General features: G+C 38.8%; 1 protein-coding gene across 1 annotated transcript in view; it reads right to left on the bottom strand.

The window, feature by feature from the left end:
- MGAT5 (alpha-1,6-mannosylglycoprotein 6-beta-N-acetylglucosaminyltransferase) overlaps nucleotides 1-14,324 on the bottom strand; it is a 129,652-nt gene that overhangs the window by 48,565 nt on the left and 66,763 nt on the right. The window contains exons 4-6 of the mRNA XM_054208384.1: nucleotides 13,325-13,401; nucleotides 11,816-11,905; nucleotides 381-452 (exon numbers count right to left, since the gene is read on the bottom strand). Coding sequence (XP_054064359.1) covers nucleotides 381-452; nucleotides 11,816-11,905; nucleotides 13,325-13,401 — 239 coding nt within the window. The remainder of the gene's footprint in view (nucleotides 1-380; nucleotides 453-11,815; nucleotides 11,906-13,324; nucleotides 13,402-14,324) is intronic.

The following is a 14,324-nucleotide window of genomic DNA, read 5'->3' on the forward strand; positions in this document are numbered from 1 at the left end:
TATATAAGGCCCAGATTTATGGGATGATAAAAATGAACACTTTCACATACGGTCACTTAACATTAGTGAACAGTGCGTGGATTTATAATTTTTCCTCAGTATCTGTGTACAATATTTCATAGATTTAAACACAAAAATGTTTTTCATAGAAATCTACCACCAGGACTGCAGTGCAGTATACCAACTGGAGAAAATACATGATGAGCTACATATATATATATAAATATATAGTCAAGGATGTTCCCCTTCAGTTTTGAGGAGCTGAGGAATAAAAATGGTAAATTCTAGTCTTATTAGCATTTATGTGGCGCAGGATTCTAGGATCTTTTGCGTGAATCCCAATTACTGAATTATTTCTCGTATTTTAATCTTGTTCTTACCACTGTTTTTTGATCGGTTTCTTCATTAGGATTCTTTGCTCTCCAAGGTAAACGAGGACACCAGTTTTCAACCTGTAAAACAACCACACGAAAATAAAACATTCTATTCTAATTCCAGCTGGTCTATCAAAGTCTCTTACCGCCTTTATATTACACCTTTCTAAGGCTTAAGTAAGGCATCAGCTGATTAGTAAGTCACTGCAAGGTAAAACTGCTTTTTGCAAGAAAAGCTTAAGAAGACTTTTTGCAATTCTATACTATTTTAACCTTGCAAATTTGCAACCAAAAGTGGCATTTAGATATTCATTCAGGATAATGAATACAGGAGATAAAACCCTTCCAAGACAGAGTCAGCTGTTGAATGCACTAAATACTGTTTCTCTGAGCAGTACCTAAATGTTTTGAAAAAGCACTAAGTTTTTTATGTTTCTAGACCTTAAAAAAAAAAAAAAAAATGTATTTTGGAACATTTCCCATCTCCCTAGAATATCTTTATGAAAAGGCAAAGTCTGATAAAACCCAAGGATCAAAGCTCTACCTTGTAGCAATCTAGACAAAAAGTTGAAAGAAGACTAAAACCAAAACTGTCCTATTTGAAGGGTATAACTAACAACATCCATAAGTACTAATACCTGTAATTCTTAGAGAAACATCATCAGTGCAAATGCAATACTTCCACTACTGTCTACTAGGGGAAAAAAAAAAAAAAAAAGTACAACAGCTGGTAGCGAGGGAAGAAACAGCAAATGGATGCAAGTCACTGAACACTCCCTGTGCTTTCCCTAGGGATCTTGCTTGTCCTGCAGAATCTTTATTATTCATGTGCCTTAAGAAATTGCTTTGGGGAAAAAGGAATCTCACTGTTGGAGGCAAACCCATGTAAACAGAAACATAACTGTACTGTGAAAAGGGAGAAATGCAAAAATTTATAGGCCGGTTAAGATATCCCATCACTACTGATTAAGTTCCCAGCTCCCAGAGAATTAGAAGCCAAATTAGAAGTCAGAGTTGCTCTTATGGTTCCTCCAGTCACAGACCTGTCAAAACACAATTTTAGCTTAATCATGCTGCAGTAAGCCTGAAGCATTAGAGATTAAAAGCTTAGGATCATACCAAATGATTGCCTAGAAGACCAATCACGTGAAAATAAATTAATAGACATCATAACCTCATTAAAGAGAAGAAATGCATCAAGCTTAGGTTCCTCAGACAAATTATATAAAAGCATTAATTTGAATGCTATGACTTAATCTACTCAATATATTTAATACAACATTTGAAAGCAGTGACTTGATCAACCTCATTTGAAAACATTTGGTTTGAAAAGAGTGGTCTCCAACTCTGGAAACATACTAGAAATGGGAGCAATTAACAATCCTAACGTTTACTAACATAAGTTGTGGAAACACGGGTTGAAAAGAGTTGCAAACTCCATATTACAAATCATACACAATCTTTTTTTTTTTTAATAGTATAAATGATTTTGAATTATTCCTAGCATTAAAACGGATCTAAATTAAGATATGACATTTCAAGGACTACTGTATGCGCCCCTTTTCTGGATTCCTGTATTTCACATCACACCATCAGGCATCCTAAAGGAACTGAAGATTTTTCAGAGCTGCCAAGGACAGTCAGCTGCACGCCTTGCTGACTGAAAAACAAATATAGCTCTTTTCTGCTTTTAGAAATATTCCTTCTAGTCTAAATTAAATTATAGTAATTCTAATCACAAGTAAACACCTAGGGAATAGACTCAAATTAATACCAGTGTACGCAGAGTGCGCATTTTTCCCTATTGATATTCAAGCAATTCCTCTTTTCATTGGAAAGACCAACTTAACGGACCAGAGGATTTTTAAACACATACTCTTCAAAGTATTCCAGTTGTTTTGTTATTTTCAGGACCAATAAATGCACTGGGAAGAATGCATCAGCATTGTCTTATAGAAAAACAAAGGAATTGTGCTATTTTTATGAGCCACAAGAACTGTGGCTCACAAGAGCTGTTAGATGGGGGGATAATAATTACTAAGAACACCCAGAAAGCAAAGATGAAGCAAACGAGTCAGACATACCATGGGAAGGGGAAAGAAGGAAATAACCTTATTAATTTAACGTATTGACACAAGGGAAAGTGAGGATCGAGAGGCAAAATATTGTCTGACAGACCAGCCAAATGAAGATTACTTTAACAGTGAATTTCAGGTATTCTTGGGCAAAAAAGATCAGGGGTATACATGCCCCTAAGCTGGAAACAATATGATAGCAAAACCAGCCAAAATGCTAACACAAATTCTGTTGTTCAGAACATGAGATAATTTTGCAGATAATTAAAGAATCAACTGGAATTAATAAGTCATAGTTCCAAGAGAAATTGAGAGGAAAATCAGAACACAATTAGAGTGATGGCAGAGGGCAGAACATGCAAACACTCGACACCGAAGCTCATGCACCAGAAGACACTTTGAGATTACAGTAGATATTGTCAGGTAGATACAGAGCGAAGAAAGCAGAAGTGAAAAACCACAGCAGGGAAGCCTACACAAGTTGTAACTTCTGTATTTAGAGGTGTCTAGTACTCAAGAAATATCACAATTCCAACAAAAACAAGGTTTTCAGAGGGAACAGAGAGATTTCTCTCCATCTCTGGGTCTTGCTTCCCTGTTCAGTGAGAATAAGAGATGATCAACAGTCTATATACGCTTTGGTGAAAGGGAGACACAACTACACGCGATAGCCAAGACTTGAGAAACAGCCTTTGTAGAACTGTTGGAAAAGGAGATGATAGCATTGACTTCTACTACAGAATTAAAAAGCCTGCTGATTCGACGTTACTTATACAAGATATTTAGCAGGCTACTGAATTTTATTGCTGCTTTCCTCAAAACCACAGCAACTGCATTTTTATATGTATTTCAAGTAAAAAGCTTCCAGTTAACTGTATTTTTGCATTGCACTATGTAAAATTAAGGTCTCTAACGGTACAAAGCCTCAGTAAAGACTGCTTAAAAATCCTGTAAAAAATAGCACTCAATAATTCATGTCAGAATTAAAAGTAACCATTCGCACCAACCCAGACAAGCGGCAAAATGAACTTTGTGTTCCTCTTGATTTAGCCACATGTAATGGTACACAGTATCATACTACTTCTGTTGCAATTAATTTAAATAACCATATTGTTGGCCTTTTTCAACACAACCACTTTCTGCTCTTCCCCTTGCTCTTCCATGACTTGGCCTTCCTCTCTTGCCCAGTGCACCAGAATGCAATTCAAACTGAGCACTTAAGCGCTCCCTGACCAGAACACGCAATCTCTCACCTCTAAGCCTAGGAACTACTTCTAATTGCAGCTCTTGGCAGGATCTACAGTTTCATGAGAGCTTCAGATGAGCTAGGAAGTGGGCTGGTGGGGTTTTTTTAAGAACTAAGTACTGCCGCTTCAGCTAATCACTTCAAGGTTTCCAATACGGAACACCACAAGGATGCCTGTAACTAAATATGAAACCTACGTGGTGAAGTAATTTTCCTGGTGGCCTTGCATGACCCAAATATGGCCCACAATAGCAACTCTAGTTGTACTCATCATTTCTGAACAAGTTCTGCAGCTATTCTCAGATTCAGACTATTAACCACTGCCAAGAGAAAACAAAGGTGGGTGCTATAGTTATTGAAAAATCCAGGACGCTCATGAAATTATCTTTTTCCAAGAAATACCAGTGAAAACTTAATACATTTTTCTCAGACTTATTGATGTGAGATAAGTAGAAGTCAGGTTTTACTTCAGTGAGTACTAACTTCCAGCCATAGATGTGGGAGAAAGAAAAGTAAGGAATGTCTAACACTGCTCAGATTGACTTGACACCTTCAACCTCCTTCGTCTTGTGTGACAAATACGCACGAACAGTGAACAAACAGTCTGTGTAAACATGTGGTGCCTGGAATTTGCTTTTCTGCCCTTGCTCCCAAATTGCCTAAAGAAAGCCTATCAGCTTTCAATGAAACTAACAGGGACGAGGTAGAGACAGGGCAGGAAACGTGGTGAGAAGAATTAGGGACTTCGTTTTGCAACACATTTTCTGGAAGCTCCTAACACAGAACAGGGTGACAGGGGGACGAGGGTCAAAAAACCTGCTTTGGTTGTTCATAACAAAGTCTGCAGTAAATGCAACACCATTAAAACGTAGCTTGTCCTGGGCTAGGAATATTTGTGATTAAATAACATATACAATGGGAAAAGAAGTGTGTGTGTGTATACATACAAATGTGTGTGTGTATACATAGAAATGTGTGTATAGATGTGTATGTATATGATTATAAACAGGAATATAATATAGCATGTGCTAAGGCTGCAGTACGCAGTTAGAAATCTGGTATTGCTCCATGCATACCCACCTTTTCCCTGTCACTGGCAATGATGACAGAAAGGATTATGATAACACTAAAGCGGGTCTAGATGAAATCTCCACCAGAAGTACACAAGTACTTCAGCTTTGCATTTGTTTAGGTACAGAATACGCCCAAGCAACAAGCCCTAAGTCTGAGGCAAGTGGAAGGAGAGCAGTGGTGTTCATTTAGATCCTGCTCTTCAACTTGTTTATGCATTTCATTTGGTCATTTAAGACAAAACACTGAAGTTGTTTACCGAGAAGGAACCAGGATTCTTCCCCCTTTTCAGGAAAACCTTCTTCTCGCTGGGTTAGCATCAGTTCTTTCTTCAGCTTATTCTCTCCATAGCAACCGTTACACTGTCATGCTCATGATTTAAGAGGAAGGATGTGATATTAGACTACAGATTAGCAGTTGAAGATTGTTGGGAAGCAACAACTGCAGATTTGAAGACCGACCATTTTTTGGATAAGTGATATAAACGCTAAGCTATTATTTAGAACACACTATATTTATCTTCGTACCATCATATTTTTGAATAAGGCCAGCTGTGCTTCCTGTACCTAGTTTTGAACTCAATACTAATCAATTGCATTAGGTAGTCTTTGATCATGCTCAAGAAACTAGGTCCACCTGAGAAGTCAAGTGTTCCCTACTTGGTTTTGAACTGCAGTAGACAGCAGTGTCTAGAGTATATATAGCTAGCTCCATAGGGTTAGGCTGCATGGTAGTTTAGAAGTTCAAAACAAGTGCTTCATGATTCCAGACATTAGTGAGAAGTCAGTGTTCCAAACTGCTTTGGGGTGTGAATGCCTAGATTCTGCTTAAACTGAAGTCAGGAGTTTCTCTGGTCCCTTATAAGAGACAGTCCACTCTCACAGTAACGTTAACTTTATGTAGCTTAATGGTAAGTGAGTTAACACGAAAAAAACCAACCAACCAAACCTAAGAAAGCAGAAGAGCGTGTTTTATAGAAGCTTTGCAGGTATCTGTTCAGTAACTCTTCCTCAGAAAGAGAGTGACACAGAAGGGAAGTGAAGGTTGCAGCACTCACATGTATTAAGAGCAAGTAACTTCAAGCACAGTTTTAAGAACCTGGCAAACAACTGCAGCACTGAGGTAGTCTGAGCATCCTCCAAACGGAATGACAGTATACTCTGCCAGCAGCTCTCCACATCCAAAATTTCAGGAAGTTCTTTAAGCTTTTGAAGAGTCATAGCGGGAGTTTAATACAGCAGAAGCTGAAGGGTACTCTCTCTAAACACCTGGGATAATCTTGGTTTTGGACTCTTCTGAAGGGCAGGTGCAGCCCATCTATGGGGAAACCAAAGCACCTTTCTTTGTGTATCAGGTGAACAGCATTATTGCTCGGTGTACTTCTATCCATGGTGAAGTGCTGCTGTTAGGCCAGTCCCAGAGTGGGAAACAACAAAAAAAAAAACCCCAAAACAAAACAAGCAGTGCTGCATATGGTGGAAGAAGGTGCATCTTTAAATTTATTAGGTACTATGAAGGCAGGCAGAGAAGAGAACTCCTAATGTTCACTTAGAAAATCCAGTTGAGAATTTGATGCGAAAGAACTGCTCCCACCGGGAAGGTGACTTTCAACTCCTCTAGAAGCTGTAATACCTATATTTTATTTAGCATTTCCTCAGTGGTAAGTAGTCATTTGAAGGTGCTACAAAACCTGCAGTGTGCAAGATGACTGTCTGCCTGCTTAGTGAAATGGAGGAGCATTTCCAAAGGCAATCTCAAACATAAGGTGTTTGGTACCCGCAGCCCCAGTGACACTGCAACATGACATTTTATACATAACCATCAATCAACAAATGGTCTCTTACCTAACTTCAGTAACGTGCACTAAATTTGATTCCTCTCTTACACTGGCATCTACGCCTTTTCCAACAAGATAGAAAAAGACCAATCCCAGTTTAAAGTAACAGAAGTAGAAAAGATAACTGAGCCCAAATTGCCCAAATCCAGGACAATATAATAATGGATGATTTGGGGACAAAGTGCTGACTACCATCAGCATTTCAATTCCTTAGGAACACATGTAAGATGACTAAATGAGTTTGAGCTTTTGTTGTTTTACATTTCAGACAACACTACTATTTTTGTCAATTTTCTGAGTAATTGCACAGAATTCAAAGAAGGTGCTTTGACGTGACATTACACTGAAGAAATGCAAATCATTAACTTGCCTTAGTGTCAGAAATTCACTTACACAGGCAGCAGAAGTTGTGGAACGGGGACTTCCACACAGACATGAGCAAACTGCAGTAAACTAGCAAAACCACAAGGATTTGAGGAACCTGTATAATTATTATTCCCTGGTGTTTTCACTAAAATGTGCCTCAGACTACAACTTACATTCTGGAAACAAACCCGCATTCAAAATCACCTTCAGTTTGCATTTTTCTGCTTTATCCCTCAAAACAAAATTAACACTGTAAAGAAAAATACTCCTGCAACCAAACCATGCATTCTGTTTCCATCAAGTCTGAAGGACTGGAAACAAGACTTCTCTCTAGTGGTACACTAGCACACGCACAAGCTAGAGAAACCTCAAAGACTGGTGTTTGAAACGGTTTTAGTCTTTTGATTCATTGATAGGGTGATGGGTAATGGCTTCAAACTGGAAGAAGGCAGATTTAGATTAGATATCAGGAAGAAATTCTTTACTGAGGGTGGTGAGGCACTGGCACAGGTTGCCCAGAGAAGCTGTGGCTGCCCCATCCCTGGAGGTGTTCAAGGCCAGGCTGGATGGGGCTTTGAGCAGCCTGGTCTAGTGGGAGGTGTCCCTGCCCAGGGCAGGGGATTAGAACTACATGATCTTTAAGGTCCCTTCCAACACAAACCATTCTACGATTCTATGATTCTTTTGAAGCCTTGGGTCCACTTCCAAGATGGATACCAAAAATTACACTTGCACCTGAAAGGCGAGCTGGAGATCCAAAGCCTGGGATTCGAATGAGACCTGCCCAGCTCCAGCAGGTAAGTGCCAATGTAGTGACCCCTGGGCAGTGGTAACTTGCACCACAGCTACTGGCTGAGCAGCAGGCACAGCAGCAGTCCCGCTCCCGTGCAGCAGGCAGTTCTCTCAAAGAAAGCACATATCTAGACAAAGAAAAGTAGCGATAAGACCCCTCCACTGGTTTGGGGTTGGTTTTTTTTTGGTAGAGCTGGGAAACTGCGAAAAATTCATTTTCTAGCAGATATTTTTAAAAGCGTCATTCTTCAGCTACAGACTGACATTTTGCAGTGAAATATATTTTTGTACTGTCTAGAAATTAATTTTTTCACATTTCTCCCCAGAGGCAATGCCATCCGTGAAAATTATAACTGTGCCAGTGACATTACAAGTGTTAAACAACTGACTTTTTCATAACTAAATGCTAAGTTTAAAAGGAATAACTCCTCTCAATAGGCAAGTTTGTATCACAGTTAAAAAGAAACAAGTACCAGCTATCCAGAAACCTTAGAGTTAACTTGCTTTTCAATTTTTCTAATCCCTGTCTTGCTCTGTAATTCAAGAGAATGCAAATCTGGTTTTGCTATTCAGGCCATTTGTGTCTCCTCCAGTCTCCAAAGGCTCCAGCTCAATTAGCGTTATGAGGACTACACAGTTGCATATTATCCAACAGGATTGATCCAGTGCCTGCAGCAAAACAGCAAGACAGAAGTGCAAAAATTCTTGCAGCTTTATCTGCAAGTCTGTTTAGGGGATGGTTGGGCTCCCCAGTTCAAGAGAGACAGGGAACTACTGGAGAGAGTCCAGCGTAGGGCAACAAAGGTGATTGAGGGACTGGAGCATCGTCCCTATGAGGAAAGGCTGAGAGAGCTGGGACTCTTTAGCCTGGAGAAGAGAAGGCTGAGGGGAGACTTTATGAATCTTTACAAGTATCTAAAGGGTGGGTTTAAGGAGGACGGAGCCAGACTCTTTTCAGTGGTTCCCAGTAACAGGACGAGGGGTAAAGGGCACAAGCTGGAACATAGGAAGTTCCGATCAAATATGAGAAAAAACTTCTTTACGGTGAGGGTGACAGAGCACTGGAACAGGCTGCCCAGGGAGGTTGTGGAGTCCCCTTCTCTGGAGATTTTCAAGACCCGTCTGGATGCAGTCCTGAGTAACGTGCTGTGGGCAATCCTGCTTTAAGCAGGGGAGTTGGACTAGATGATCTCTGGAGGTCCCTTCCAACTCTGAAACTCCACGATTCCGTGAATGTGCTGGACTGCTTCTTGCTTTCCTTCTGCTGATACACTCCCTCCCCTTCTGCTCAAGCAGCCAAGACAGAAGCAGAGAAGTGGAGAAGTTCAGGTAGCTGTGGCTGTGTTCCTGCTGGAGTGCCATCCAACGGGAACCAGAGGAGGCAGAACTGCTAATACACTCGTGCAGGCTTTTCAAAAGAGAAGGCTTGGGGCAGCCTGGATTTTGACTGCGCTGTTTCTATTTTGCAGACACACGTGGTGGAAACATAACAAGGGCACATGACAGACACCCAAAGACTGGGGTTTATTCCAAGCTTTGTTTCTAAACCTTTGCATAAACTGTAGGCAAGTTACTTTGTGTCTCTGTGGTTCTGACCCATATTACACACCAAAATGTAGTATTTCGGGCCCCTTTGTTTACAAGTTTAAAATTGTATTACAAAGAGTGCTAGACGAGCATAACAGAATACCCTAACTGAACTGCTTCAGGAGAAAAAAGTAGATCCCAAAAGAGTACGAAAGAGCACAGGTACTTGTTGCACTAGATTGTAGAGGTGATTTTAAGAGCAAAAGTAGACATATGCACTATTTGATGCATATTCTGTCTTTTCAAACTGAGGTTGTCCGTAATTTGATGCATATAATGCCTTTTCACACAGAGCATGTGTAAACAACCGTCTTACTCCTATACGGTAACCTTAAAGTAAAAAAGAAAAATCTTAACAATAAAACCCTTCCAGTACCCTATATGCATTTTAATATTTTAAATCAGCAGTTTTGACTTGAGAGCACATTCACACATTTATCATTCAGCTGTGCAACCATAGTATAAACTGTCAACTCTTCATCACTGTCCACTTTGACAAATTACTCTCACAACAGCATTTCCAAGTTATCCCTAGCAGCCAGCACACCTCATAAATCCACATCATTGTAGTGTTATTAGAATTTCATTTCATGCTTGCATTTGCAAACATTTAAGCTTTCAACCTCTGCTGCTGGACGTTAATCATGGAATTAATCATAGGATTAAGAATGCCAAATTTAAACTGAAGGTTAATAACACGCTCACCCAATATGAGTTTTACATTCAGTCATGGGAAAGCACTTCAAAAAAAAAAAGTACAAGACCTTTGCCTGAAGTTACCAAATATACACATTAACTAATTGTACTGTTCTTCCATCACGAAATGAGAAGTTGCTCAAATTCAATATTGCTGCTTAAAGAAAAATTTCAAATCCTTAGACCCTTGAAAAAACAACCATTTTGCCTCTGTAAATCTGCTTGCATTTTGCCATGAGGATGAGCTGAAAGATCAATTACCAAAAAATTAACCGCATCAACTGAGTTTTCAAAACTAATGATCAGAGAAGATTGTCACAGAAAATACTGTGATTTAACAGAATTACAAAGTAATAAATGTCATTTAAGAATATTAGATTCCCATATTCATTTGGCACGTATCTTCATTTTTAAGATACATCTGCATTAAAAACGTGAAGCACCTGCTGGTTGACAGAGTACTATATATATGCATGAACATAACTCCACTGATGATAAAACATAACCTTTTAGTAGAAACTTAGATCTACTTAAGATGATTATGAAACCATATCTCTAGCTTCTATGAAAAATAACAGGCTAAATAACGTAGTCATCCTGTATCTTTTCCTTTCCTAGCTTTATAGCCCATAAATAAATCAACCCTTGGTACTAGCAATGGAATGAGTCAAATTTATGATTCAACGCAGCCTTATTTATTTCTTCAGACACGTGTTTTGGATATGCATTTAACTATTACTACTGATTCAAGCAATGCCCCCTAAAGTTCAATGACAGTCAACTGAGTAAATTAACAGAAAGTGCTTTCATTACAACTGAGTTACTTATATAATAGACTTACCGTTTTAATCTCAGATACATAATTTAAAAACCCATCCCCATCCCCCAGTCCTGCAGAAACTACAAATTTAATATTAGTTCGCATTTCTGCAGCCACATTGGCTCTTGCAGTTCTTAACAAGCAGTAAGCCACCAGATGCCAAGACCACTTCCAAGATCAGTTGCTGTAAGTTATCAGAATTTTACTAATAAGAAAGAAGAGGTCAGTGACCAAATACACCCGGCTGTTTTGGCACACACACTACAAGCCAGTAATAGAGCTCATAATAACTGATTAACAAAATTCGTTCTTGTCAAACAAGGAAACAGGAAGACTGTACAAAAACCAGCAGGCCAAGCACCTTACTCATTTGTGTACAAAACTGGGCCTTTGGTTCTGACAGGTACCATAAGCTTTAGTCAATACATCTGCAACTTCACTCAAAAATGTGACTTTCAGGTTATTTTGTTTTCTGCTTACAAACTGCAACTCACAAACAGCCTCCAAGCAGGAAGCAGCCATGCTACTTAGGAGGATGTACCATCTAATTCCACTTTCCAAATTTTACATTCCAAATGCCTCCCCTAAAATGCCTCCCTATTACTACTCAGGAGCTACATAGAAAGCAACAGAAAGAAGTGTTCAGAGGCAAGGCTCTATGACTGAACTTTGTATTTCGGTTTAACAGGATACCTAGCATGGACTCCCTGGAGAGTTGCTGCTTACATCACTTCAGTTATAAACACCAGAATTCTCCAGGCTAGAAATCCCTGGAAGACTTATGATTAATAGCAACACACTGCATAATAATTCTGTTTTAATAGCTTTTTCCTCTTTATAGGAATTTTTCTGAAGAAAGTTATGATTTCTTTTGAGAAAAGTTTGCAAACAGTTACCAAAAATATGGAGGCAGTATGATGTTCCCCCTCTGCAGATTAAAAGATTACTGACCTCACTGAGGTAAATAAAAAAGGAGCACGTGGACCCATCTACACCGTAACTTGCGTAACAGGGATCCGATCGCCACATATCTTTCATCCACTGTAACAGAACAAAACCACAGTCTGTTAGGTTTAAGCACGACATAATAACTCCATATTATTTCACACAACTCAGGAATAACAGGGGAAAGCTGCAAAGCGACCGTATCCAACTAGATATCACAAATAACAAAAAACGAATTTTATTCATATTTTGCAGCATACTGCAGCTCTGTATTCAGCTATGTTGGAGAAGTAACTACATACCAGCTGCGAGCACAGTTTATACGAACTGGTAGCCGGGCAAGCAGAGACAAATATCAAAAGGAGAATATAATCAGGATCCAGACATTTGGGTGTGGCTGGAGCTGACTGCATTGTCGTCCCCCCCCTTTACGCTTGCACTGGAATTTAACAGATCATTTCAGTTATCAAGATTGAAATCTGCCTGATTCTGCCAAGAATCTGCCATTTCTGCAGAAGTAATTAATTTAAATTCATATTTTAATATTCAGATAATGCATTACATAGTCACTATGCAGCCAGTTTGTCAAAATGGATCAAAACACAGACACAAGATTTAAAACTTACAGATTAATTTTTAATACTATTGTCTAAGAATTTTATTTGGAGAAAAAAGACAGCATAATTTCACATATACTTTAGTTGTTATTTGTTTTCACTTTCATAAATAAATTGTGATACTTGATAATGATATTTAAGTGTCCAGCAATTTTACTTTTGTCCCCTACTACTAAAACAGTATCCTTACATTTGAGATGTACCTTGGGGACAAAAAAACCCAGTTACCTCCACCTCTGCAAGTTCGTTGGGGGTTTTCTTTGTTTTTCAGTCTTTCCAACCAAAGTTTGATGGCTTTCAATATTTGGCCTTTCCAACTGCATTATTAGTAAAATATAGGATTTATGTGGAATCAACTGTGAACCCCGAAGTTCTGGTTGCACACTTAGTGCAGTACCTCGCCTGTGAGCAGAAATGCTTTGAACGGAAAAGAGGAAGGAGGAACCGGACAGAGCTGTTGGCAAAGAGGGGAAAGAAGTGTAAACAAGCGTCTTGCTGAAACGGGGAGAGGGCTGGAGTGAGGTACACACAGAATCCCAGTCCTGGGGTAGGGGAATGCCAAATGACTCATAATGGGGAAGAAAACAGGGCTTTGCAAAAAGAAAGTTTCTGAATAACAAGATGGCATTCAAATAATAAGGCATTTTATTAAATAATGTAGCATTTGAATATAATATGGCATTTTATTCCTGTCTTAATAGGATGCCACTTTATTTCTTTGCAGAAGTAGTATTAAAGGCCTGAAGTGAGCAATACTGTACTGACACGGGCTTCTAAATATCGTCTTTTTTGACCTAGTTGTTCTTGGTTTATGCCATTGTCTGAGTAGTGACCTTTTACAACTTATGTTCACTTTTTAACAGAACACACATAATAAGACTAAAAACAGTTCACTTACCTTTATTTTCCCTTCACAGTGAGGAAAACCATCCATAGGAGGCAATTCACACTGTTCTTGGGCTCCATTTATGAGATCTAAAGAGAAACATAGACCATAAGTGAATTTAATTTTACAGTTCTGACAGATAGCCTAATGAATCCTTCCTTTCATTTTCATGAATCCGCAATCCAGACTGACTGAAGAGCCCTACTGTGTAATATTTGTTATAACATTAAAACTCAGCATGCTCTCTTCTGACTATAGAATAAAATGGTTTCATAGATTTCAACTCTGACTTGCAGTAAAAGTGATGAATTACAAAAACTGGTCTATGAAGACTTAAAAATTAAGCTAATCCATACCGAGAATAATAAAAAGTAAAATATCTTCCTAAGTGAAGTTTGCTTAAAACTACTAAATTGGAAGAATTTGTTTCCAATTGTCAAACATTTGTAAGATATATTTTGCTCTTAAACATAAAACCTAGTTTTTCAAGTTCTGTTATCATATTATGAAATACCCATGATGTGCAGCTTGGCATCGAATATATGACCCGATTAACAGGTGTTGCAATATGATCTAAATTTACAACTGAGTAGCACTACATCACATCTCATGAGAAAAATCTCCTATGGTCTCCCAAGAATTCTGTTCTTTTTTGCCTATTTTAAAATTTTATCACTCTAGATCGTTGCAACACATTAAAGAGGGTAATACAGAGCAACACTTCTAGCCCATGAGCCAAGGAAAAAGAAGCAGTTTTAAAGGGCATTACCACATCAACCCCAGGACGGGACCTTCTTCTAAGAACTTAGAAGAACCCTCTAACGCAGGCCTTTAAGGCAAGAAAATTATTAACATGGTGCAGAGATTCTTGCCAAAGGCAGCGGAAGATAAGGTTTTCAATTTAGGTAGTTCATCCCAGAGTTATCTAAATTATACCTGCATCATTTCTGGCTTTTCCCATAGGCAAGAATCAAGATCATTAAAGCCAGCTATCCATCAACCCAGGAACGTT

Source organism: Rissa tridactyla, chromosome 7, assembly GCF_028500815.1.
Source record: "Rissa tridactyla isolate bRisTri1 chromosome 7, bRisTri1.patW.cur.20221130, whole genome shotgun sequence".
NCBI lineage: Eukaryota > Metazoa > Chordata > Aves > Charadriiformes > Laridae > Rissa > Rissa tridactyla.